Consider the following 27,358-nt stretch of genomic DNA (forward strand, 5'->3'; position numbering starts at 1 on the left):
CACTCACTACACTTATAAAGTTTCACAGCACCCCTGTCACTAAAATCATAATGGGCAGACAGTAATTGAACTATTCTATCTGGGTAAATGCATTTTGGCTTTTATGACTCCTCCTATTTCGAGAAATCAAGAGTTATGTGTCATGATCCACACTGGCTTTTATATAGGTTAGATAATTCATAACCTAAACATGGCCATCAGTTTATTAGTTAGCCAGTGTTTCCTCTTAATAGTTTGGCAAACATTGTAAACCTCTTAACTAATGCAAAAGTGTTTTATCATCAGGTACTTTTTGTAAATGTGTAGATTGAGAAATTTTTGGATTTTTCTTCCACATCTTTTTCAAAAAAAAAATCATTGCTAAAATTTATAGATTTATTACTTTTTCTTTTCTTTTTTAATAGATCCCTTTTTTTTAATTTAAACCGTCCATTTCAAAAAATAGGATGTTGAGCCATTAATTTTGTTTTGTTATAATCAGGTTTTTCACTCTTTTACATGTTTTAAGGGTTTTCTTCCTGTTGGGAGAGTGAGAAAGAGAACTTTATGCACTGTTTAAACAAATACTGGTTGTAATTTATTTTCAGATATATTCACCACGGTTTGGTGTTACTAATAGGTTAGGCTACAAACTTTTTGAGCTAAGTGATAGCCACAAAAAATAAAAGCAGATAGATAAATTACATGTTCGATTTTCTTTATCTTTAGGTTTTTGAATAAAACTAAACATTTGGGAAAGATTGGCAGCAACAATCTTTATAAATGCAGTTCTTCATACATAATTGAGCTGTAATAGATTTGCATAGAACTGATAGTTTTTGAGCAAATATAAATTAAACTTGAGCTGACTAGTCTAAAGAATGTGAACTGCTTACTGCTTCTAATCCATAGTTTGTAAGATTTTCACGTACGATTCTGTTGCCAGCGATCAAGTGACCGCTCTTGGAGACCAGTGTGGGCAGTGCTCAATGCAGAGATGCTGTATCTTTTAAAGGAAAGAAGAGATCCATCTGAGGTGAGATTTTGGTAAAGCTTTTCAATTTACAGATGTTATGGAACAAAAACTCATGGCTATGTCTATATTATCCTGTGTTGTAATATGTGCATTTTGAATTATTATTCTGCTAGAATTGTTAACCATTGCCCTCTGAATGTTGACAGATGTGTGAATTAGCCTATAAAATCACATATAGTTCTTCATACTTATTATACTGAAGTAAATTGTTACATCCTTTTCATAGGTATGTTCAACATTTTATTATAATTTCCAATACTGAAACAACTCATTTTTTGAAACTTTACTTGATATGCTTCAATGTAATAGGAATAAAAAGCAGGATACACATATAGTACATTTTTAGGCTTGAAAAGTTGATATAGAACTATGTTTGCCAGATCAGCCACATGAACTTTTGTTAACATAAATAGTTAGTTACTTTTAAATCCATTGTTTAAGAAGTTTATAATTGTAATAACTATTTCATATTTCTGTATTGTTAAATCTGATATTATACTTCAGTGTATTTTCAAAGTATAATATTGTTTAAACAGTTTTACACCATAAAACAGTTGCCAACAATTTTTTATACCTTAGTTAACCAGCAAGTTTTATATCTTTTTGACAGACAAAATTATCATGCTTTTAAACTGAAATGTATGTTATGATATTTCCTTTCCTTCAAACTCTACTTTCTTGTGTGTTCTGGATATGCGCATCATATACTCTGATGCTCCAAATGGACATCCACAACTATATCACAAGTTTCAAATGAATAGATACAACTATTCCTTAGTCACAAATAGGCAAGTATAACCATTCAATATGTTTCAAATGGATCAGATAAACCCCCTTCCATATGTTTTAAATACATTCATAATTCTTCCATGTGTTACAAATTTGTTATTCTGAATAGTGAATAATTCCAGTTAAATCATAAGAAAAGCATATATGTGGTATAAGTCACTTTTTTAAGATGAAATTGTTAAAACTGCATATTTCAACAATTTATTTAATATCAGTTCATGGTGAGTTGATTAATGGCATTCAACATTTCTATAACACTTAAGTATACATTTTTGTTGTGTGTACTAATAAAATATGAGCATGCACAGGAAACATCATAATTTCAGTAGATATTTTAATAAATAATCTGGGTCCTTACTGTCAAAATTATGATGTAAGGTAAAGCTCACAAGCATCTCACAGGTATACAATACAATACAGCATAAATTATGGAGAAAATACCCAAACTCATTTATTTTATATGATGAGGTTCTTGATTTATCCTGTCTTGAGCTTTTTGTACAAGTCATTTTATCACAGTTAATATCATTGAAAATATGTTTTTGGAAGTTGTAGTGTTTCAAATAATTTATGTTTTGTATAATAGTTTAGATATATTACTTTAAGTTGGAAATCATTGTGAGCTAGGTTGGCCCAGGAATTGAAGACACACACATACCAGTAAAATCAAGCATAGCAGGAGTAGCTCATGACTACACAAAAAAGAAGCATGTCTTTCGATTGCGTCTTCCTGGAGGTACAGAATACCTTCTTCAAGCAGACACCCATGTGCAGATGATAGAGTGGCTGGCTGCACTTCAACACATCAAGATGGAAGATCATGAGGTAAAGAAAACAATATTTTTACTAGTCTTTTTAGTGTGGAAAGGTTTATCAAGTTGGTAGTTGAAAATACTTAATGTTTACTTCTCTAGATTTTACTAAACATTTTTTATGTATGTTTCTTGCATTGCTATAATTGATTTTCTTTCTTCTTTGATTTCAAAAATCACTCCATCTTGAAACCAATAGTTGGTCAGGGCTTCTTCTTTTTGTTTACCAGGGCCAGACATTGCCTGGTGGTTAGTATGTCTGACTAGTAATCCAAGAATTCAAACTTTTCTCCCATTACCACAAAAATGCAGTCCACATTTTAAAGTTGTGGGTGTGCTATAAGAGTGACAGTTAAGTTCCACTCTTCAATCAGACAAGAGTAATGTACTAGTTGGTAGTGCATGTTATTGACTAGCGTGTTATAGAAATAACTTTTAGCTTTGCATAAAATCCAAAAAGAAAGAAAACTTTTTTCCTCAACTGGAAATCATAAGAAAGTGACCAGCTTTCTAGTCATGGACAGATATCTTCAGTCATTTTCTTGTTTTAGAATGTATGGTTCTCCAAACAGGTCAGTTCTGTCATGCCCACACAAATAGAAACAGAAAGATGTCAGTCAACATGGCTAAAATACAAAAAGGACACAGATCTTGTTATATTAATGGAGAGAGAACTCCACAGGAGGGTTGACATCCCACAAAGGTTTTGCTTCCAATTAGACTTTTAAGATTTTACTTAAAATTAGTGAGCCATGCAATAATACTTTCTGATAATTATGAATTTTGAAATTGCCTATGGCTACAATGAAATCATGTTCTGAATCAAACTCCTCATCACATATATTCTTCTTTTGGTAACACATGTATGGAGTACATTATATTGTGGGTTGAGGTAATAAATTGCTTGTATCTTTCTTGGGTGTAGTCCTTCATCTGTTTCTCCTTAGCTTTGCTGGTTGACTGTTTTCTGCTTGCTTATTATGTGGTGGAGTTTGAGTGGGAAATTCAAGCTTGGCATCTGAATGGAACTGTGTCTGCTTTTATCCTTTCAGTTGTTTGTGATGCAAACTAAAGGTGCTGAATCAGTTTTAAGGCACACATACAAAACAGCTCTTTACTTACAATATCAGAACAAGTCTCCCTAAAGTGGCAGCTGACTGCATTCAAGTTGCAAGATTGATGGTCTTTGTGATACTTTATGGAAAAGGTCCATCAAGGAGCACCTAATTTACTGAGTGTTGATGGAATCCTCAAGTAGTTGGTGCATTAAAATGCCTTCTGGCACTTGTAAATGTAATTTAACAATTTACTTGACTGTGTTTAATTGGATTGTTTTCATATTCTCTATGCCATTCATAAATAGATGTATCATAGCAATAGAGGCATGAATACTCATTCATCAACATGTCGCAAGTGACCTGCATACTTGTTGCATTACCACTACCAAAATACTTTAGATGAGCTTAGCTCAGTAATAATGTAACTTACAGTCTGTCAATATTTGTTAGTGAATAAAAAACCATCAATGGAGAGGTCCCCATAGAAATGGTTTCTCTTCTTTCCAGCCATCAGATTCCATGCACATATGAGGGGCTTTCTTATGTAAGAAACTGATATATTGCTGGACATGTGTAGTTTGTAGTGTGGGCAAACCTTTTGAAAGAAGTCTTGTACACAGAAATTTTCACTGATGTGAAAAGGGAAGAGGAAGATGCTTGCATAAATAGCATGAACAATGAAACAGTTAAGCTCTCTCCATTTCAGGCAACATTCTATACATGAATTCAGTAATTTTATCTTGATGTAGCCCCCTGGAACTTATTGACTTAGATAGAGCATGAAGTAATGAAGTACTATGATCTTATTAACTGATATTATGAATTTTGTCATTATCATTTTATTCTGGAATGATTTAGTTGGTGCTGGTATCAGAAATTAAAAACCCAATTTTTATTGTCTTCGACCCAATGTCTCCTCTTATATGGCTAGATTTTAATAAATGCTTTTTTATTTCCCCAAAAGGGGGCTGAAGGGTGCCTGGAGGGGTCACCTGTTTTAACCACTTGCACCACTATACTATGCTGTATGTCAGTTAGTAGACACTAAAATTATGTCACATGAGGTACGCTTAATGTTGCAATTTGTACTGTCATGACTGTGTTGTATGTCAGTTAGTCAGTCAGTCACTAGACACTAAAATGACATCACATAAGGGACGCTTAATGTTGCAATTTGTACTATTGTGACGTCAGTAAAGCGTGCGCGTGCCATGAATCATAAGAAGAATGATGCACTCTGTAGGCTATGGCACAGCATGACACATGAACTTCAAGAGCAGGAAATAAAAATATTTATTACTCTTAATTTTGGTTTTATTTTCTCTTGAAACAGAACACTTTTGGGGACCCTGCGGAAGTCCATCTAGTATGGTCAGTTATGTGTTGCATACTCAACTGAGCACTACTTGCATATACCTTTAACCATTTAATATATATTGTCTTGATTACAAGTTAAAAAAAAATCCAAAAAATGCTTTCGTTTTCTACAATTAGGCATGACTTTGGTTTGTTAGCTTAGGAACAAAATGTTCTACATAACTTATACTTCAGTTCTTACAAGATACTCAATGTCATTAAAACTTGACACTTTTGCAGTGACAGTAGCACTTCACTTTCAATAGAACACTTTTCTTCTTCTAGAATATTTTGATTCACACTCAATTAAATTTTCTTTCTGGAAAATTCTCAACCATTAGCTGCATTGTAAACAGTGAATAACTTAATGCTTCAATGAATAAGCATACAGTTTCAAGAGATTCAACTGTTAAATAAAAATACTATTTAACACACAGTCAATCAGCATCCAGTCTATAAGTAGTTAAGCTCCCGTATATTCTTCAGTGATGTAGAAAAAAAGAACTTTCAAAAGTTGCAAGAACAGTATCTCAGCAACCTAAACTGTGAAAAAAGCCTAAGAATGTATTTGAGTAAGATTTTTCTCTGTTATAAATAAGTAGAAAACAAAGTGAGATGAACATTAGAGCTGAATATAATCATGAGACTAATTTAAGCCACATTTTTTTGCACATCATGAATTAATAATACAGTGTATATGTGTTATTACTATTTAGCTATGTAAAAGATCCATTATATCCAACATATTTGCTAGGGCCGATTTAGCAAAACAACGGATGGACTTGCTTATTAGCTATACCTAAATGATTTATAATATGATTACTTCTGACAATTTCTTGCATTTTTAAGATTCTCATTTTGGTACTTGTCTAGGAATTTCATAGAAATATCTGACATAATTTGACAGTAGTCAAGCAATGAGCAATCATTTAACTGGTTGTCAACCCATCCTTAATGTTTTTTAAGCCCTGTTGATAGTTGCTGACATTCCTGTATGGCATCAGAATCAGTTCTCTGAAAATTACACTTGCTAGTCAATTTTATAATTGTTTCAGTAGTTTAAATTATGTCAAAATGTTTAAGTAATCTTGAGTTCAGTCTCAGACATTGTAAATCAATTTTTCATCGTGCTACATAGAGATATCTAACAACACATCACACAAATTAAAAATAGCTTTCACTCACAAAGTAAAGAAACATTAAAGCAGAATTGAAAAGGATCACGAGTACTTCAGTGATTGAACAGTTTGTAAAGTTAGTGAAACATCTTTAGTCATGCTCAGTTGCTGATTGGATGAGTGCTTTGAGGCTGGATCGTTCATCCCAAGATAAATGGAAATAAAATATTTTGTTGCAGTTTATTAATGCTGTGGCAGAGCGTAAGAAATAAGTTTTCCCAGATTAATATGTTTCATATTGTTATAATTTGAGAATGACAATACAGAGTCTAGCTGTAAGTCTTATAATTTGATTATTAGAACCATAATCACCAAATCTTTACTGCAGGACTGGCTGAATGAACCAACATCAGTTTTAGAGAAAGCAGCAGTGTTTGAGCTACAGCAGCTGTGGAATACTATGGGACGTCTTTCCCCACTACCCAGGCCAATCAAGAAGTTTGCCTTGCGACATCGCTCTCCCTCAGGGACACATGCACCTAAAACAAGAAGAGCCTCTCATACTGGTAAATGTCTGTAGCAGTCTGTTAAAGTTGGCAATGTTGAAAGAAAATGGACCACTTATATAGAATTAATATTTAGTGAAAACTTTAAAAAAATGTAGGTAATGTCCTATATCTTATGTTGTTGAATTTTTACAGAGGTTGAATACATTATATTGGAACAATATGAACCTCTCCACATCATACAGTCCATATAGCTTATCTGATAATAGTCCTGCAGCATAGTTTCTGCTGCAAGGCTGCTATTTCAAAAGCATACCACTACCTGTGTACTTTCCATATAGTGTATGTGGACAATGGGCTTCACCACCCATTACAAGAGTCTGATCACACAGGACTGCATTTAGTGGCTTGACCATTATGTCTTCATATGGAACAGCATGAATACCCATTTCAACCTCCAGCTGTTTGAGGCATATGAGGTTTGAATTGATACACACATGGAAGCATCCTGTGTGTATATATTACATGTGTCACTTTTCTAGACAGAGATCTTTCTTGATTATGTTGGGTACTGTTGCCTGGGGCACGTGGATGACTTTTGCCACTGACCATTGTGCTCAGGGATTCTCACTTGCTACAAAATACTGTAATTTGCTACTGTGGCTGAGGAATGATGTATTGCAGGTCTCTTTCTGGATGGTTCCTGGTACCCACAAGTTGATCCATATTCCTTTGCATTACAATGCCATTAAGTACAAGAGATATTCATGTCTTGTAACTTTTAAATCCCTTGATTTGAACACATCTCTGTGGTCTGATTATATGAATACTTTGTGTCAGAAATGGCTGTTGCATACCATTCCAAAAAGCAATCAATTTTCAGTGGTGTTGTACTACTTACGAAATGCCAAGTAGTATTGAAATGTAGTTCAGATACCATCTGTTCCACCACAACTTTATATAGTCTGTGGTTGAAACATGACTTTCTGATTTGCATGTTCAAAACTGTTTTAATATAATGTATGGGACTTTATGTATTCCCTATGATTTAGTTTTAAAAGCAACAAAGAAAACCAAGGCAGGTTGCTTAATGTGGAATACAAATATATCCAGTATTGAGTACAAGATGTTTATTAATGTTTTTTTTTGTAATATCTTAAACTACTGCATTCAGTTAATATACACAGAGTTCTTTCCTGGTTATCTTAACACAACTTTCTCAGTTTTTCTCTATTAGATTCTCCCTATACTGCATAAATGGAAAAATAACTCGCGCCTAATGTATATTTAGGATGAAGATAAATAATAGCCTATAACAGTAAAGGGCTGAAGATCTAGTCATTCATTATTTAATATATTAACTTTTGTATAAGCCTAATTTCTATTAATCATACACTCTGTAATGTGATGTCTACATTTTTGCGGATGGATTCTCATCCTCAAAGAGACTACTCCTCCATCCAGCAGTTTTCTAGTATGTGTTTGCATATGTTCAGGATTAAACAAGCCTAGAAAATTGAATTCTATTTTCAGTGGTAACTCAGGATATCATTTTATGTTTTTCTTATGCACATTTTTTTTCATGATCTTATAGCAACCCTTTTTTTCATTTTAATTAATTTTGACTTTGCTTGCCTTTTACTTCTGTTGGCTAAGTTATAGTTTCTAGTTCTTGTTTTTGCTGCTTTATTTTTTCGTATGTGTTTGCTATATACATCAGCGAGTTCCATAAGTAGGTATTCAGTATCATGAACATCACACTATCCATTTAGATTTCCATATTCCTCTTGTGTTGGAGTTTGCATCAGCTTTCAAATTCAGAACTTTTAACTGTGTCTAGGTTAATGTTTTTTATAAGTTATATATCAGAGATGGAATATTCTCTCCTTCTTACTGGTTCTCAGTTTTCTTTATTTAATAGCCTTTCTCCCTTGATTTGGTAGCTTAGACTTGTGTCTTCTCTTTTATTTGTGTTTCATTTTTCATTATCTCCCAAAAGCTGTTCTTGGTTGAAACCTTTTAATTTCTTGAAACCCATAAATTTTTGCACATTCTGCCAGGATTTTTTTCATGATGTTCTAATAATTATTATCATACCTTATAAAATTTCTGGTCTAGTTATAAAAGATGGATAATAACATGGTTTGGATTAGTTTTCAGCCAAAGAGACAAATGTTATCAGACATTGTCACTGTCCAACGGATAAATTGTGATTTTCAGCCAGATGCTGGTAGTGTCTGTCTGAATTTAAGGAGTTAAGTAGACCGTTTTTTTTTTGCAAGTTCTGCCCTTTTTCTTCTTGTTTTTTTTAATGTGTCAAGTAGACCTATATGCCACTGAAGCTGCAATTAGAAAAAGAACATTGCTATTATGGTTATATGCGTGTGCGTATAATTACAAAATGTATTTATTTTCCTCCTCAGATGAAGTGCCCAAGTCTGTTGCTGCATGGCGTGGTAGAGTAGTTCATGGTCTAAAAATGTTTAACTCAACACCAGCCAAAGGGACTAGGTCAGGTTTACGTCTTGAACAATACCAGGGCTCACAAAATAATCAGGTTAGGGTCTTCTGATTGAAAGTTTATATAACCAATGAAAGAGAACTTTGTATATAACGATTTGGATTCAGTTTGAGCTTTGTGGAAGTCAGATTATGTTTTCATGAGTATTCTAAAACATACTTTGGTACGAGATATATTTATACATTTTTCATTGCAATTTTGAATTTGTGTTTCATGTCTAGCTGTTTTTTAGTTCTTGCTCAGAGAAAATAAGACCACTAGTTGATGTTTCATCTATTTAATTTTCATAGTTTTGATGAACAGTAGAAATCAAATCATAATGTAATTAAACATGAAATATGAGCTAATCACTTTCAGGCCTCTCGGGAAACCTTTAAAACTGTATAATTTCTCAAAAAGCCTGTAATAGCCCATAAAGGCCCTTTTTTATGCTTCAGTGTGTAAAAAATGTATATTTGCAGAAATAAAATTTTTTGCTTTTCATTTGAAATGTAAAATTCAGTTTTTAGTTGTAGCTGTCATACATGTGCCCAAAAGCAGACACTCATTGTGGCTAATGAAACATCAATATTCTCACTTACAAGGTAAGAAAGGTTATCCACAATTGGTTGGTAGAAGTTGGGAAACAACAAAAGGACAATCAGTTATAATATAGTATCTTTAAAGAGATTTTGTTAAATATATCTTGTATTTCAGTCAATTCCAGACTGAAATTTGTTAAATTTAGCTTTAATTTAAAGGCTGACAGCAGGAAATACTGCTGGGAGACCTGAAATTTAACTATTAATTCAAGGAAGCACTACTTCTGTACATTATTTATATAAGAGTTTGGTAAGTGATAAGCTGATTAGTGATAAGTCCTTGGAATATTCATTGATGTCATACACAAGCTGATTTGTTCAAAATAGAACTTTTCTCTGATATTAAGATACCTGGTTACTTGTTAAATATTTGATAAAGTATTGGAATACTAGATCAGTAATTTGTGATATAGTTTTGAATAGAAAAAAGTTTCTAATCATGAGTTTTTATTTTGTTCCTTGAAAACTAGTTTGTTCCACTGATAGTAGATCTGTGTATCGGTATTGTTGAAACCCGAGGGCTAGACACAGTTGGAATCTACAGAGTACCAGGAAATAATGCAGCAGTCAGTTTATTAATCAATGCTGTCAACCAACAAACAACCACTATTGACCTCCAAGATGCTCACTGGAATGATGTGAATGTTGTCTCTAGTCTCTTGAAAGCTTTCTTCCGAAGGTTGTCAGAACCTCTCTTTACTTCTTCTCTGTATCCACAGTTCATTGCTGCCAGTAAATTAGATAACCCAGCTTCAAAACTTCAAACAATTCATCAATTGGTAAAGTCATCATTGAGCTTGTACTGTCAAGAGTTATTATTGTCTTCAAAGTCTGTGTAATATCTGTTTGTCATTATATTTGTTTCCAACAAGGTACCTTACTTCTTCTCACATGCATAGCTATTCTTCTTCAGTGCTGCCCTGTATTTGCAAAAGTATTTTTGCATGCCACAAGTCTTTCACTCCCACGCACCCCTCAATTTACATTGTTTAACTGATTCCCACATGCCAATTATCATGAGACAAACCACCACCAATAGTAGTGCCACACACATCCATGTAACTTCCTCTGTGCTATTCTACATAACCATAACTTCTATGTTGGCAGTACTCTTGTTCAGGTGTTTAGTCTGTGCTTTCTTCAATTGTTTTTTTTTTGTATCTTCATATCAATATCTCTCAAGTTTACTATTTATTATACAATAATGATATTTGTAACTTATTCTGAAGTGGAATTATTTTATATATTTCTACCGAGTTATGGAACATTTTTCTACTTTCTATTTCTTTCTGCCAACACGGTTGTGTTTAGTTATTCACTTTAAATTATGAATTCTAAGTTACCACTTTGGATGTTATATCTTTTATCAGCACATTTACACAGGCTTCAGATGGCGGTCCTCAACAGGGGAATTATCAGCTGTACTTCGTTGGGAAATTTATCATCCAATGAGTTGACTTGAGTTTGGGTGCCCACACATTTTAAAATATAGTCCGCCGAATTTGGAAACATAAGACGCTATACTATTATAGTTTTTAATATTTTTACTGTTAATATTATTATCTGTAGTTATTTGAATTCAATGACATAAGTTTAGTTAGATTGGTCAATACTCATAGTCAAGTTCAGGTTTGAAATTAAAGCTTATTTTTATCCTTTGTCCTATAACATTAGGTTAGGCTTAACATGGGTCTTTGTTATTTTAGGATTACCTGTAATTCATCTTACTGGTATATCATAAGATTAGGTTAACTGTATTGTTTTTTCTTCAATACATCACATCTCATACATATGTTCTTGTCAATACACACTTACGTACTTTTACAATATAACGTTTATTTCATTTTCGTTAGTATTTATCTTTTATACTTCTTCATTTTACCTTTTTTTGTGGGGTCTGCACAAACTTTTTCTCCCAATATTATACAGACATATTGTTAGGATAGGTTTTTTTACATTAGAGCTTAGTGATATAATTTGTTCTGCACAGATCAATTAGGCTTAACAGTTGTTTGTTATTTTCATTTTATCTGTAGTTCATCTTGCGAGTAAATTGATAATTAGGTTAAATATCTTGTTTTCTTCAACAAATAGCATCTAATCCATATGTTTATTTCACTATACACTTATTTAAATTTACCTTATCTCAACTATTTCATTTTTGTAATTCTTTATAATTTATGCTTCTTACAACCCTGGGGGTCGGGGTCTGCCCTTCTTTCTCTCAATATTGCTTACCTTTCTCCTTCAACTGCCAAACTCGTTTAGGATGACCTAAGTTTTGTCAGTTTTCCTCCACCTGATTATAGCTTGCCTTCCCATGCCTCTACTGTGGAATCTGCTACACCTACCTCAGCCTTTTTTTTTAAGACATGTTTCACAGTATAATTTTCCCCCCTCCTTCTCCAGACATTATGTTTTATTATGAGCATTTTTGTCTCTCTTTTGGGAGAAGGTATTTGCATACCTCACCCTACACACATTTTGGTTCATTTTGCCTTAGCTTACCATCAAGCAGATTTTCTTCTTTATACTATGTACTTAGAATCTTTTGCCTGTATGGGGGGCAGTCTCTGTTTATCCTCTCCATTTTATCCCCCATCTAGTTTTCCAGCTTTGTTTTACTTTATCGACTTTCCTACAGAAAATATCTACCTTCACTTCCTTCCTAAGGCATTCCACCTATATCTAGGGAATTTTCGTGGGACACATCCTCCTCTTCCCTCCATTTGATTTTGAGTTCTTCTGGAATGGGACACTGTCGTATACCATTCATTTACCATCCACTTCTAATAGGGACTTACTGTTGGCTCATTTTCTCCACCAGTTTGTGTTTTAGGGTTACTCCTGTGCATTTAGCATCATGTTGGGCTTCTGTGATGCTGTATTCTATTTATTTTGGTTGCTTGTTTCTTTCATTCTGTGACAATGACACCTTTATTCATATTCTATGTCTTTCATCTTCCTGTCCTTTACCTGTCATATCCATGGGTTTCTCCATTCTTTGTGTATGTTTGTGGGTCATGGTGGGTACACTTGTTGGTTGCTCCACTTCCTCCTCTTGCGCGACCCCTCGATGTCTTTTATGCCGAGAATATTACTGTGTTTGAGGTGGTTTCAGTCTGTTTGGTTTGAGTGGGATATATATGCATTTCATTTTGCTCACATGTGCCCTGTTCACAGATTGGTGGTGGCATTTCTCCCTCTGGTCAGTTGAACTTGAGGTGAAGATGGTTGAGTTTTAGATTGTAGTTGACTTACCGATGGTATGATCCTCATCCTACCCCACATGGAAGTTGGTTCCCGGTGGTCAAATTTTGGATGCCATTGACTTTCCATGTACAGTCCGTCGCACTCTAGCCACTCTGCACCTTGGGGCACATCCCTTATTTTACTTACATTCTGTTCATTAAGGAGATTCATATTCTAATATAATGTGCTTAGGATCACTGTCCAACCCTTTTCTCTCCCATTGGGATGCATACTTCATAATTTTTTGCCCGGATCTGTCACACCTTTTCCACCTCTGGGTGAAGAGTGTACCTGATACAGAAGTGGTGAGGTCTTTCACGTATAATCCTCTTATTAGAGAATGTTCTTCAGATGCTTCTACTTTCTCCCTTGCACCAGTCCTTCCACCTATTCAATGTGGTATTCTAGCTATGTATGAGAGCAGAAGTAAGGTACCTTGTCAGAAGTTATCATTTTCCTACATTGAAAATGTATTTCCAACAGGTACTTACTTCCCCTCACACTTCCCAACCTTCCTCCCTACTGTCAACCAGTGCTTATGTTTCTGCCTAAACTCGAAGTGATAGTTAGGTAGAATAGTATAGAGGGAGTCACATGAGTGTGTGGCACTACTATTGGTGGAGGTTTGTCACATGATAATTTGCATGCAAGAATCAGTTAAACCATGTGCATTGAGGGGTGCATGGGAACGAAAGGCTTGTGGCATGCAAAAACATTTTTGCAAATAGAAAGCAGCACTGAATGAGAATGACTGTGCATGTGGGCAGAAGTAAGTACCTGGCAGAAATACATTTTCAGTGTAGGAAAATTATGACTTTCATTATATCTAATGGCTATGTGTTTATGCAATTTTGTGCAATTTTCTAAAAGTGTATAATTGCATTTGTTTTTTTTATTTCAAAACTGTAATCTATAAATTATCAAAATAAAAGGTACATAGACATGATTAGTTTAAAAACCATTCTTCACATAGAGAAAAATGCAAATAATAATAGTGTCAGCTGAATTCAGTATTTTCAAAAACAATAGTTATTAAGGATGTGCATATTATATTATTCTTTATGAATTTCATGTGATTTGATGTTATGCAGTGTTCAACATAAGCCAAACTGCAAGAGAATTTAAGCTTCTACCTTAAAAGTCTTTAGTGTTATCACTCTGACTGAGAGGACTTGAATACTTTTTTATAATATGAATAATTGTAGTGAGATGTTTGAATTCTAGAATTAATATGTTCAAACACTTATGATAATATACTTACAATAGTTTTTTTTCAGATTCATCTTCTTCCTCGTCATTACTTTGAGACACTAAAATGTATAATGAGCCATTTAAAGAAAGTTGCGATTCATGCCAATAATAACAAGGTTGGTAATAAAATATAATTTTTGTGTTCTAAACAACAATCTTGTGAATATTCATTTGTCTCTTTTTTTTTAATTATGTGATAATTTCCTGATATTCATAAAAAAAACCTGTTGTTCATCTTTTAAAAAGGTAATTTTGTAAGTAAATGAACCATCTAAGAAACTGAAATAAAGCTTTGGAAATATTCGTTTACAGCTGAAATAAAAAGTGAAGTGCCATTTGACATATTTTCAAACTGATTATTATTTTTTCATTGGGGTATCCTTCTGGAGAAGTACAAATAAATCATCAGTCAGTAAAACAAAAATGTTTCTTTGCATTTTATTGATTTATGTTTTCTTTCAGAACTTTGATATGTTGAAGGACAAATTAAAAACAACTTGATGTCAACAGAAACATTTAGATATCAAACTGACAAATCTTTGAAATTCTGTTGAAACTATATAGATTATACACCAATATTAACTTAAACTCTTCATAAATGAATGCCAGTGTAGGTTATATAGCTTATTGTGTGAAGTGTTTTATTTTCATCTATTGATAATATCCTTATGAAGTTTTCAGTATTGTTTGACTTTGCTTATTTGGCCTAAATATGACATTGAGTATGTCTGTTAGCAAGAATTATTCAATCTGACTGGTTGTAATTCATCCATTAGGTAGGTGTTTAAAACTGTATTGTTATGATGGTGATAAGATCTCTCAGAACAATTTACTTAAAGATTTTTTTAAGTTCTCGATAGTCATCAGTAAGCAAAACTGACTAATATACATTACCTTTTTACAATTAGCTGTATTTCACTGTCACATATTCAGGATCGATCTGTAACTAGGGTTTAAGTGTATGATCTCTGTTAGTGAAGATACCTAAGATACAAAATTAACATAAGAATTATAACATGGCTGTTTGAAAACTCTTATAGAGATTTTATAGAACTCTTAAATACAGGTGTTTCAGTCATACAAGTGTTAATCACTAACCTATTTTTAGATATAGGTTTGGTTCTTTAAAAAACTATATATCCAGGGATAAAAATCTAAACTAAAAAAGTAGAAGTACTCAGCTGGGCAGAGGGGACCTGTTTTTGAAAAAGAAAACAAAATCTACATGTTAACATAAAAAAATGACAAAGCAGCTCAAATAAGTCCTGGTACTAGTACCACCTCAAAAAATAAGTTCCGATGCTCAGTACCAGAATTTTGCCCCTGTATATACACATATATATTTATATATACCTTTTCAGATGGAAGCTCGTAATCTTGCTATTGTTTTTGGGCCTACCTTGGTAAGGTCAGCAGACAACAATATGGTCGCTTTGGTTACAGACATGCCCCATCAGTGTTGTATTACAGAAACCATCATTAAAAATGTAAGTTCTAAATTGTTTGCTTAACTGTGTACTGTGTGTATATTTTTTGGGAATGTAAATTTAATGCTTTTTTTCAAAATTACCAGAAAGAATGCAAATATTTTTTCAAACTGTATTACTGAATTTACCACCGTAATATCTAGAGTGTGAATACTACACACATTTTAAGTTTTTGCTGGAGGGAAACTGTAAAATGCTTAGTTAACATTTTTTATGTGAATGTATCAGAAAAACATTGCATTCTTAGGTTTGTTATGTATGTTAGTTTCACTAAAGAAAAACTTCAAAGAGTGAAAATATATATATATTATGTATACATTTTCAACAAGACATTGTTCAAATAACAGGCTTTTGTACCGTGATATGTGTTGCTGAAAACCACAGTTTTATCAAGGAAAATCAGGTTGGATCTCTGTGAATCATAGATGTTATAGTGTATTACAGGCCAAAAGGAAATTTAATTAATTCTTTTTACTACTGTGTGATTACTACATAATGTTTAAGCATGTACTTTCTTGAGTATTTACAGAACCTCATCATTATGAGAGAAATGTTTTATACAAAAGTTTAGTATAAGATGATGGTCACTTTAATATAAAATAGTATAAGATGATGGTCACTTTAATATAAAATAGTATAAGATGATGGTCACTTTAATATAAAATTACTTCATTTGAACATAACTTGTGTCTTGCTATAATATATTGTTGTATTTACATCATTAAGATGACAGATAATCTTAATTCAAGAAATACTAGCATATTTGTTTTTTAAGGCTCATAACATAGGTAAATTAATATGTAGAATTATACATTGACTTTTCTCCACATTAAAATACTTTTATTTGCGAGCTTTTTCAGCCCTCTTACTGTTGCCTCATGAAAGCTCTGGTAAGAGAGCCAAAAGTTTGTAAATAAAAGTATTTTAAATATGGGGAAAAGTCCGCATTTAATTCTATAAATTCCAGCACATGTTAATATTTGTATTTTCTGTATTTTTCTGTGAATGTGCTGTATTAACCAGTGCAATTTTTATATACATCATAGAACTGGAGTTGTTATAAGCTGTTTACAACTGCCATTAAGTTTAGTATGGTACAGCTTTATTCCTTATTAACATTGTATATAGTAGGAAAATGTTTTGTTTCTTTTACATTAGTCCTTATATTGACTAGAATTGTTTTTATTTTGAAGTTTGATGTCCATTGAAGAATATTTACAGCAGTCTCTTACTATTAAATAGAAAAATTTATTTATAGGCAGAATGGCTATTTACTAAGTCACCCACAGAGAACCTAGCAAACTTGCCAGATAATTATGTAAAAAGATCATCTGAACCCCTCCCTGTTGCTGAGCAAGAAGTTTTACTTCAAAATATTCGTAAGATAGATGGGGGAACTGCTGCTGCTGGTGAGTTGATAATTCTGTGAACTTGTCAATCTGCCATGTTTACTTTTTAATGCTTTGATATCATTGTAATTCTTATCAAAAGCTTTATGATTTTCTATGATATCAGCATGACATCTATAGCTTTTTAGTGTTTGTTAAGCGTCAAATAATGTATGTGTGAAATTACTGCCAAATTCCATTTTTGTTTTCATATTTGCTAGTTATTTCTAGAGGAAATGTATGCTAAATTATTTTTTGACTTTTAAGGATAAATCAAGTAAAAAAATAGCTTATAACAAAATAATTCTTCGTATTCGAAAAATATATATTATCCAATTAGCATGAAATTATACAAGTTTATAAACTTATTTTTTTATTTCTCAAAAGGAAAAATTTATCTATAATAGAAAACTCAATACAATATTACCTTTGATGATTGTCATGGGTAATCCATGTGATGTGAAGATGGTAAAAGTTTTTTTTTTTTTGTAGGAATTAGTGGACGAGAGTTTGTCTCCTCTCTAATGAGTGCAGCTCATCAAAAAGTATGGCATCGACAAAAGAAAGCAGCCATTCATGCTGATGAGCAGATCATTAGTAATGAAAAAAAATATTCTGTAACTGGCCGACAAAGAAAATTCTTAGAATATCAAAGCCTAGAACCTACCATGCACAAACCAATAATGAGTCAATTCATGTTTGTTCCTTGGAGTCATGAAAAGTCCCTGAAATTGCCCAAGACACTTCCAGACATGCCCATCATGTCTGATAATTGCTCCAGTTTCACTTCTTTGTCATCATTCTGTACAAGTGAACTTGCATCTGATCAGGGGGACTCTGACTCTCAAGTTGAGAGAAGAACTAAAGAAAAAAGAAAACCATTTGAAAAAATTGATGATGGTGTAGTCCTCCACACTTATGAAGAGGTGTCTGCTTTAACGAAAGAAAGAATTAAATCTTTTGAACAAGAGACTAGAGCTATTCTTCAGCGGGATATATACAAACATCAAGAAAAATCCAGTCATCACCAGATGGCTAGGGAGCAAATTGAACGAGAATGGCGAAGAGCCAAGCAAGAAATCGAACAAGATGACTTACTTGACCAAGTAGCAGATAACCCTTCTTTTTTTGCTGATTTATATTCAGACCAAAGGCATGTAGGTGAGCAAATCATGTGATATTCAGTTTTTATTTGTACACATATATAAAAATGTTTTTCTATGCCTCTGTAAGAAAATCAACAGAGATTAGATGAAAATATCAGAGTGCAGAGTTTGTTCCTTATGGGAAAACAAATTAAATATCATGAAAAATGATGGTGGTTCGTAATAGGGATTGCAAAGAATTGCACAAAACTAATAGAATGTTTGGACTAAAAGCACCATAAACAATAAAGATTCAGTTCAAACAACACTTTAACCCTGCATTAGTCTTCTGTAAACATTTTTATAGTCACTCTTCCAGAATCCGAGTGGACCCTATCATAAAAAATTAATTTAAAAATAGTTAAAGAATAATAAACTATTATTTTGGAAACAAAAAGCGCTAATACTCAGTCTTTTTCCTTATTAATCAATAAATGAACATTGAATATTACAACTTGTTTCTTTTTTACCACCTAAACTAAGTGTAACAATTTAACACAAACTAACCAAATACTGAAGCTACTGAGAACAACAAACATGTACATGCTTCCATCTGTCGGTGCCGATGTTTACAAAATATTTGGGGTCCATTAAGATTCCAGAAGACTAACGCAGAGTTAAAACCTTTACTCTTGACTGCTGAAGCTGTACACATAAAAATGCACAAATAAAGCATGCATGTTAGTCTTACAAGGAAAAGAAACTACTCAAAACGGCTCATTTGTAATTATTATTATTACTCTCTTGCCAGACTACAACAAGAATGGCTTGGTATATTGCACCAGAACCTTTTGTAGAATACTAAATAAGGTACTGAGAAGGTTGTAGAGGTATTGCAAAGTGAATTTCTTTCTTTTATATTTTACATAAACTGAACAACATCATAATTTTAGTTTAACCAATGTTATCATTACCCCTTAAAGTTAGTTTTTTAAACAAATATCTGGTTTTCCTTTAAAAAGCTTAAGTACAGGGTCAAACAGGAATTACCAGCCAATAATAGATAAACATTAAGTGGCTGTAACATGTAGATACTCAATGCTTTGTACATTATACAATCAGTGTCTTTAGGGAGCCAACCCCTATATTACTTATGAAGTGAAGGAGTAAAAATCCCATCAATAAACGTAATATTAAATTTTATTCCACACATTTGTTGAATAATTGCTTTAAAAGATATGAAGATTTATTTAAAGTGAATTTTTTCGATGCATATGTTTTATTTGAAAAGGCTGCTTTTTCTAATGGTAAAATCTTATACACACTTAGAATGCATTGTGTCTTAGTCTAGGCTTATATTTGCCCATTGCTATGCATTATATAGAGAGAATTTATTTACACAGAAACTATAAATGCTCACTGTATTCTCAAACAAATCTCCATGACAATCGTTAGTCTCAGCTTAACATTTTACATCTTGAACTAAAACAATCAGATAGTCAATAGCTACATTAAAATCATCATGAACCGTATCAGCTAGCTACTAGCTATGTTTTTTTATCATTACAATGTATAAAGTTAGCTACCATATCAAGTAATTCTTTGCCTATAGTTGAGCATAAAAAAACCAGCAAGAAAGATAAATAAAAGAATTGGAATTTAAAAAAAGTAAGCAAACAAGGCTGAGGATACTGTAGACATTATTTACTCAAACTACAAATCCCTATTTTTTCTCCACCAAATACAATTCTAGGTAACAGTGTGGAGCCAAAATAGGGGTTTGTAGTTTGAGTAAATGCTGTCTTCAGTATCACCAGCCTTGTTTGTTTAATTTTTTTATGATCCCTATTTACAGGTTTTTAAATTCCCAATTTTTTATTTATCTTGAAATATTTGTTGGTAAATAGTCTGTGTTTTTAATTTCTTAATTAAAAAAGTTTATATGAGTAGGCATTTTTTTTAGTTTTACTAGACCTAGATTTTTTTTTCTATCAGGTTATATTGGGTGAAGAATAAGAATCATTCAACATTCCTGAGGACATTTGCTTTCACATTGTTGAAGCTTAATTTATACTTTTATGTTCTTCTTTTGCTCTGTTTTTCTACTTTTGAATTGGTGTTTAATTTAAAATTAACTTTCAATTTAAATTTTGTTTTAGAGGGCTGAACTTGATTTGTTTTCACTAATGTTAATCATCTAGATTTAACCTTGGGACAATTTATAAAACCTAATTTCTTGATTAATCATACACATGTCCCAAAATTAGATCACTTTAATTTAGAAAAGAAATTAATATATATTTTACTAAATTTATTGTCAAATTTGCTAATACAATTTAGCAGTCCATCTAAGTGTTGTCTGTCTATGCCAGTGCTTTCTTTTTCATTTTCTGATGAGAGAGGAGCATAAAAGAGCATGATTTATCTTTTGTGTTGGCCAGCACTTCTGTTTGAAGCTGTCAATCAATAACTTAGAATGTGAAGTGAACCATGATAAATGATAGAACAAGCAATTTAATGCCTTTTTTTCATCGAAAGTATCTCAAGTATGCACATATTTGGGATTCAGAATGAGCATGCCATGACCCTTTACAGAGTACCATTCAACATGGTATTATATATGTGGTGTCAGACTTATCAACTATTCATTTTACTCTACATTGCTAATTTAGCAACAGTTCGTGGTAGTTAAGATTAGATACATACCAGGTACAATGTACAGAAATACTGAAAACTACTGTAGATATGCATTTCAGAGGTTATAGAAATGCAATATGTCCAATAATGAAAAGTATTTTTAACCGTTGGATGAACACCAACTTTGTACTCTGACTGATCTGAGTCTGAATCAGACTGATGTTATCAATTTACAGACATATTTTGAGTACAAATGCTTTTGTAACACATCTGATAGTTTGTGTACAACAGAAATGTATATTTTATTCAAAGCTTGCCATATTTCATGTAAATAGATACAGTATATTCAGAATAATAATCAACACCCTTTCTCCAATATGGGGTCTGTCCAATTGACTGAGCCTGTGCACATTGGTTAAGTAATCGGTGACAATGTAACCTAATAAGGATAAGACATGTATATGTACATTATATTCAGTTAATGTATTATTGGCTATTTTGTTAATGTTCTAAGCATATATTTAAAGTTTCAATTAATTTTCTGCCATTCAGGATTAAACTAAGAAATTATTATATCTTTATTTTCTTTTTGTTAGATCAACACAGAAGAATGAATTGCCATAATGAAACAACAAAAGAAGTTTTTACCACCACTAATGTCAAGAAACCTCAGAAAATTGAATTGTCTACTTGCCACGGTGATTCTACTCAGTCAAGTTTAAAACATCTTTCATGGACACAAACAGAAAGAATCTCTGTGCCTGGAGAAGGTGGATTGGTGTCTGAGCATTCCAGGATGCTTGCCCAAAATTTCCCAAGATACAGCAGACAACAGAATCATCCTCAGATGAAGAAATATGCCTCAACCAATGGAACTTGTGGAAAAGTATCAACCAGTATTCTAACTGACCAGAAAGCTTTACCTGCAACCACTAAACATGTACTTTTTAGAAGCGAAGCTAGAAAGCAAATGGAACACCGATCATTCTCTAATGTATATCTACCAGAAGCAGGGAATAGACAAAATACAACTTCCATTACAACTAGTCTTGTATCTTCTGGTATTCCTACTGGTGAAACTTCTGCCACTGTCTGTAGTCAGGGAACGCATTGTTCATCCCATCAATTTGTTGGTTCACATCCAGTGTACCTAGAGGTCTGTGGAAGGTCTCAGTCAATGGAGTCAACAGTATCTTATCATGGAACTTCAAACACACTTTTACATTCAAATCTTAGTCATTCAGGTGAAGTTATTCCTACTTCTTTAATTCCATCTTCATCTGGAATTAGCCCTCCACTATTGCCCTGGCAGCAAAGTAATGAAATTGGTCACACTCATGACTCCCAATACACTGTAAGTCAGGGAGATGCATCAAGACATCTTCCTTCTCACCTTTTGTCTTGTTATCAGCACAGACACACCAAAAGCAGTTCTGTGGATCTTGATAATGAACAGCCTGTATTATCTAAGAAAGTGAAAATGTAAAATGAATATAAAAAGGCTAGTCATGAAATAAACTTGCCAACTTAAGTCACCCATCAGTCAACAAAGTGGTGTTCTCCGAAAAATATATTTTGCTTTGCTTATAGTAGATCTGAAATTATGTGCAGTTATGATGTATTGTGCAATATATATATATATATATATATATCAGTACAAATGACTAAATAATAACTGTTTCTGTGCCTCAAGCTAATAATATCTTCACCATTACTAGAGATAGCTTATACCCTGTTATCCAACAATAGTTTTATTTATATGCCTTTAGAAGAATTGTTCTGGAAGTAGATGGTCTTAGGTAGTTGTCCTGCTCATGTGGCTTTCTTACATCATGGCTATTAAACTAGATTACTCATTAATCAGTTTAGTACAAGATAAAAAGGAAGAGATAAAATTTAAATCACAGAATTGAAAACTCTTGTGGTTTAAAGTATATGTAAGTGATGTTTTAAATCCACATAGTAATAGTGTGATTTAAGAATGGAAATAACAGAGCTGTTGTCTTAGGGACATTTCAGTACATCAGACAGAAGGAAGGTTGTTGTACTAGGGTAATAGCACATGTTTGTAATATGAGAAAACTGGTTTTTAGTAGTGAGTTCTTACATGAGTATATAGTTTCAGGTGTATAAAATAGTTCTCTTCCACTTATATAGTCAGTTGTTTTGATTAAGGATGGACTTAGGCTTCAAAGTACAAATACATTAGTGAATTTTCTTGATGTCCCATTGCTGTAAACTGTTTCTGAAGTTTAAATTTAAAGCATTGAGTGTTAATGTTTTGTTACTTCAATAAGTATAACTTCTTATTTCCAGTTTTGATGCATTCCATTAGAAATGTATTATTGGAAGTTTTAAGTCCTCTGTGGTAGAATTTTTTTAGATAATTGATAGCAGAATATTTTCATCAAAATAAAGTTACAGCATAAATGGTCCATGAATAGCATGGTATTTCTAACCAGGATCAGCTGTGAAAAGAAATGATTACTTTCCTTACTTACAGGTAACTACTAAAGGTGGTGAGTTTCAACAGTAATGGCTAAGACACTAGTCTCTGACTTTATAGTAGCAACGGTTAGAATTGTCTTTAAAAGTATTTTTAATTAGTTGAATATTCCCAATCAAATAAAATTCAGGACTTTCGGTTAACTTGTATTACATGATTATGAAAGGTATCTTTTAATTCATTAGAAAATTAAAACTCAGGCACTCTACTCTTGTCTTCCTCAGCAATCATTTTTGACAAGTTGTATCCAATGCTTGTGGAAATAGGAGCTTAACAACTCAGACATTGGACTCTTGTCTTCCTTAGCAATCATTTTTGACAAGTTTTATCCAATGCATGTGGAAATAGGAGCTTAACAACTCAGACATTGGACTCTTGTCTTTCTTAGCAGGCATGTTTGACAAGTTTCATCCAGTGCATGTGAAAATAGGAGCTCTGCAGTAGCATGAGTCTACTTTTCGGTTACATTTGCATACCTTTTGTTGTTCCTACTGTTTATGTGGCAGAAACATTCATCTTAAAATCAATAAATCTTTTTATCTTGCTTAATTTTTTACAAATCTTTATTTATTTATTTTTGTTATTAATGCTTTTGTATAAGTACTGATTTGTGATCTCTGTTACAAGGTTCCCTGTTGATTCTTGTACATTTTTAATTGTGCAATTTTGCAAAATACAAGTTAAATATTAAAGCCCATTGTAAGCATAATGAAAGATTATATGGGCTCATTAATGGTTGTAGACGGCTTGAATGGGTAATAAACATTTGCTGTTATGTTAAACTTATATTAAAGCTTTTCTTCATTATCAATTCAAGCCGTCTCCAACCATTATAAGTCTCAAAGTGGGTTCCTCGTCATCGAATATGGGCTAATTGTTTTACCTGTCAAATGCCATACAAATATGTCAGTTAGTTTTTGTTAGTACATTGTCTGTGGATAACTTCATATATTTCCATTCTGTAAAAAAAATAGTTTATGTCAACAAAATATTAAGTCTGTTAATATATTATATTTTTCATGAGCTAACACATCTGTTAATATATTATATTTTTCATGAGCTAACACATGTATAGGTAATTGTGGACGACTTATTCTCAGTCATGCGCTTTTGTTTTGTTGTTTCATTAGAATGCATTTCATGTTAGTTATCTACCTTGTTCTTTACTTCGTTAACAAGTATCATCGTTATTCTGTAGACAAGTGTTCTTGAATATGTGTTCGCATCATCGATATTTCAGATATGGAATTGTTACAGTTGCTTCTACTCATTCAAGGTGAAGTTTGTTAATAAACTAACAAGGAAATAGTTTTTGTTCAGTGATTTACAAACGATCTGATACTGTAATCGGTTTCCTTAACTATCTTCGGGGATAGAAGAACCGAGTATCAGCTGTAAAATCTGAAGAAAAAAAATCTCCCATGTGGTTTACGTGTTCTTTGATAGTTCACTATAGTGTTAAAAGTAAGTTTTTCTAATACCTTATGTTAGGTTAATAGTTGACATCCTTTGTCATCGTGACATTCTGTTGTTTTGATCATCGTACCAAATTGTTAAATGAACTTCATTTGTGTCTTGATTGATGTAATCAACTGATCTATGGCTGTAAATAGTGAAATCAGTCGTCTGGAACCTGACTCCCTCTTCATCCTTAACATTTTTCATTTCACCTTAATGAGATATTAGTTTAAACACTTGCAGACAAATACGTTCAAATACCTATTCGCTATAAGTATATTAAATTTAAACCACTTAAACCCTTGGGAAAGCGTTTAGATTAACTTGGTATACGTATATATAGTTTGGATAATATATGAATCACCTTTTCCTCTGTATACTACTAATATTTACATCTAGAGTTTTTGTTTCGCACTCAAGTAAATCACAACAAATCTTTTCTATAAAATATACAATGTGATAAATTTCACGCCAAATTAATCGTTTTATGCAAGCTTTAGCAATATCAGAAAACAAGATTATATTTACAAAATAAACGTACTGCTTGACCCCACTAGACAATCAAGAAACATAAATAGAAATAAATACTTGTTTTACGTGCTCTGATCTTAATTGTGCTTTCGTCTTTTACGATTCAAACAAATTAAAAAAATCTGACCAGAAATTTAGTTAACTGTTGCCAAGACGTGTCACAAAATATGTTCTCAAAATACGTAAAACGTAACTTTGTGGTTATACTTTGGTAAGTTTACGGACTTACAACGCCAAAATCTATGGGCGGTGGACAGCGGATAGTCCAATGTGGCTTTGCTCTATAAGAAACAATATACTTTGGTTTCAATAAAATATGAAATATTAGCCCATTTTCGTTTGAGGCTTGTGAGTTTATTAAAATTGGGAAATTCTAATTGGTCGTTAAGTTATTTGAACGCTGAGTGTAAATGTTAAAACGTTTGAAAACAACGTTTCAGCTGGTACTAAAACTTGAAGCGCTCATTGTAATACGAATAATTTTTCTTTGTCTGTATGACTAGTACAGTTAATTGTTGATTCTGCTATAAATAGAGAAATGTGCATTTCAAAAAGGAAAACTACAAAATTAAACGTTTCGGAATACCATGTATCTTGGATAAGGAATACAAATCGCACGACGTATGACGAACGAGTAGAAAAGACTTGGAGAATATCTTGCGAATGTTCGGTTTTGTTTAAATCAAAATAAGTAATGAGCGTCTTAAGTGTAGTTTTTCGCGAATAGTTTACGCTATAGCTATCAGCCAGACGAATATGTAAAACAAAATACGCGCAACGTATTGATTAAAGGTTATTGCTTTGAATATAAAACGCTATGATAAGAAAACTGTTAACATATAGTAATTTTTGGTAACGTTGAATTTCTTGAAGTGTTTATCATTTTTCATTTCTTTTGTGCGAACATATTTTTAGAAGTTGTTAAGCAGAAAACCCAGCTTTTTAAGTTGTAAAGAAAAAATAATCCCAGTAAACCGTGTGTGAAGTGTACAAAGTGAAATATGATTATACATGTAACAAAAATATTTACCCAGTATTGTGCTTACAATTCTGAGGAATGGATATCATTCATAGGCATTATATCAGTCATTATACTGTATGTATGAAAGTTGTCAAATAGACATTTAAATTGGTGTGATACGTATACCTTGCAGTGTTGATCATGTGTCCATCATGTGTTATGATACTCATGAATTAATTAATTTTTGGGCCTGTATTGTAGACTTCACTATAAATATATGGGCTTGTGGTTCGTTGTAAACCTGACGTGCAATCACAAACTTGTAGATTCCATCCCCATTATATTATGAATTATAAAATAAACGTTTCGTACAGACTTGTGAGTGAGAAATACATTTTTTTAACTGTCAAATGATCGAATTGATTTTATACCGGTCATTACTAGCGGAGTCCTCGTGTTGCATAATATTTACTAATTTTATGTTATAGTTTTCCAGAATGACTGAGACAAGGTGTTAGTATTACTAATGGTATAATTATTCGGCTCCCCAGTATTACGAAAAAATTGGGACAAAAAATACTAGAAGTAAAAAATAGAGGTACTTCCAAAACATCTCAAAAGTGCCCTCCTGACACCCAAGTGGCTAGAGTATTCGGGTTCGGGGGTTCGAATCCTGGTAATTCCACAAAAACCTTTCTGTTTGTGACGCATACAAAATATCTGATATAACACCTGACGAGGGCTGGAGAATTCACTGGTCGAAACGTTGTAAAAATATAATGCACATAATAAAGACCAGAATAATAATCCGAATAATTATACCATTAGTAATTTTATGTTATTGTCTGTTAAACATTCGGTGCAAAGAATTAACAAAAAATACGGTAAAATCACTTATTTTCTATGTAAAATGCATAAGGGTCCCTAGCAGTAATTCATAAGATTAATTGCAATACTTATGGTATTTTTGTTGACTGTTTTATTTATATTTGGGTGTGTGACTTGTGTTATTGAAGACCCCGTAACCAATAAAGCCATGGGACCTC

General features: G+C 32.6%; 1 protein-coding gene across 4 annotated transcripts in view; it reads left to right on the plus strand.

Annotated features, from left to right (window-relative positions):
* Positions 1–26,685, plus strand: part of LOC106457641 — an 80,316-nt gene extending 53,631 nt beyond the window's left edge. For 3 of the 4 annotated variants that reach the window (XM_022383640.1, XM_022383638.1, XM_022383639.1), the window contains 10 exons: positions 926–1,015; positions 2,432–2,629; positions 6,537–6,714; positions 9,078–9,211; positions 10,227–10,535; positions 14,286–14,375; positions 15,621–15,746; positions 17,005–17,155; positions 17,627–18,295; positions 21,453–26,685. In XM_022383640.1, the coding sequence (XP_022239348.1) occupies positions 926–1,015; positions 2,432–2,629; positions 6,537–6,714; positions 9,078–9,211; positions 10,227–10,535; positions 14,286–14,375; positions 15,621–15,746; positions 17,005–17,155; positions 17,627–18,295; positions 21,453–22,342 (2,835 nt within the window). In that variant the 3' untranslated portion in view covers positions 22,343–26,685. The remainder of the gene's footprint in view (positions 1–925; positions 1,016–2,431; positions 2,630–6,536; positions 6,715–9,077; positions 9,212–10,226; positions 10,536–14,285; positions 14,376–15,620; positions 15,747–17,004; positions 17,156–17,626; positions 18,296–21,452) is intronic. The other variant, XM_022383641.1, reaches the window with a different exon arrangement.
* Positions 26,686–27,358: the final 673 nt, after the last annotated feature.

Source organism: Limulus polyphemus, unplaced genomic scaffold, assembly GCF_000517525.1.
Source record: "Limulus polyphemus unplaced genomic scaffold, Limulus_polyphemus-2.1.2 Scaffold355, whole genome shotgun sequence".
NCBI classification, from domain to species: Eukaryota; Metazoa; Arthropoda; class Merostomata; order Xiphosura; family Limulidae; genus Limulus; species Limulus polyphemus.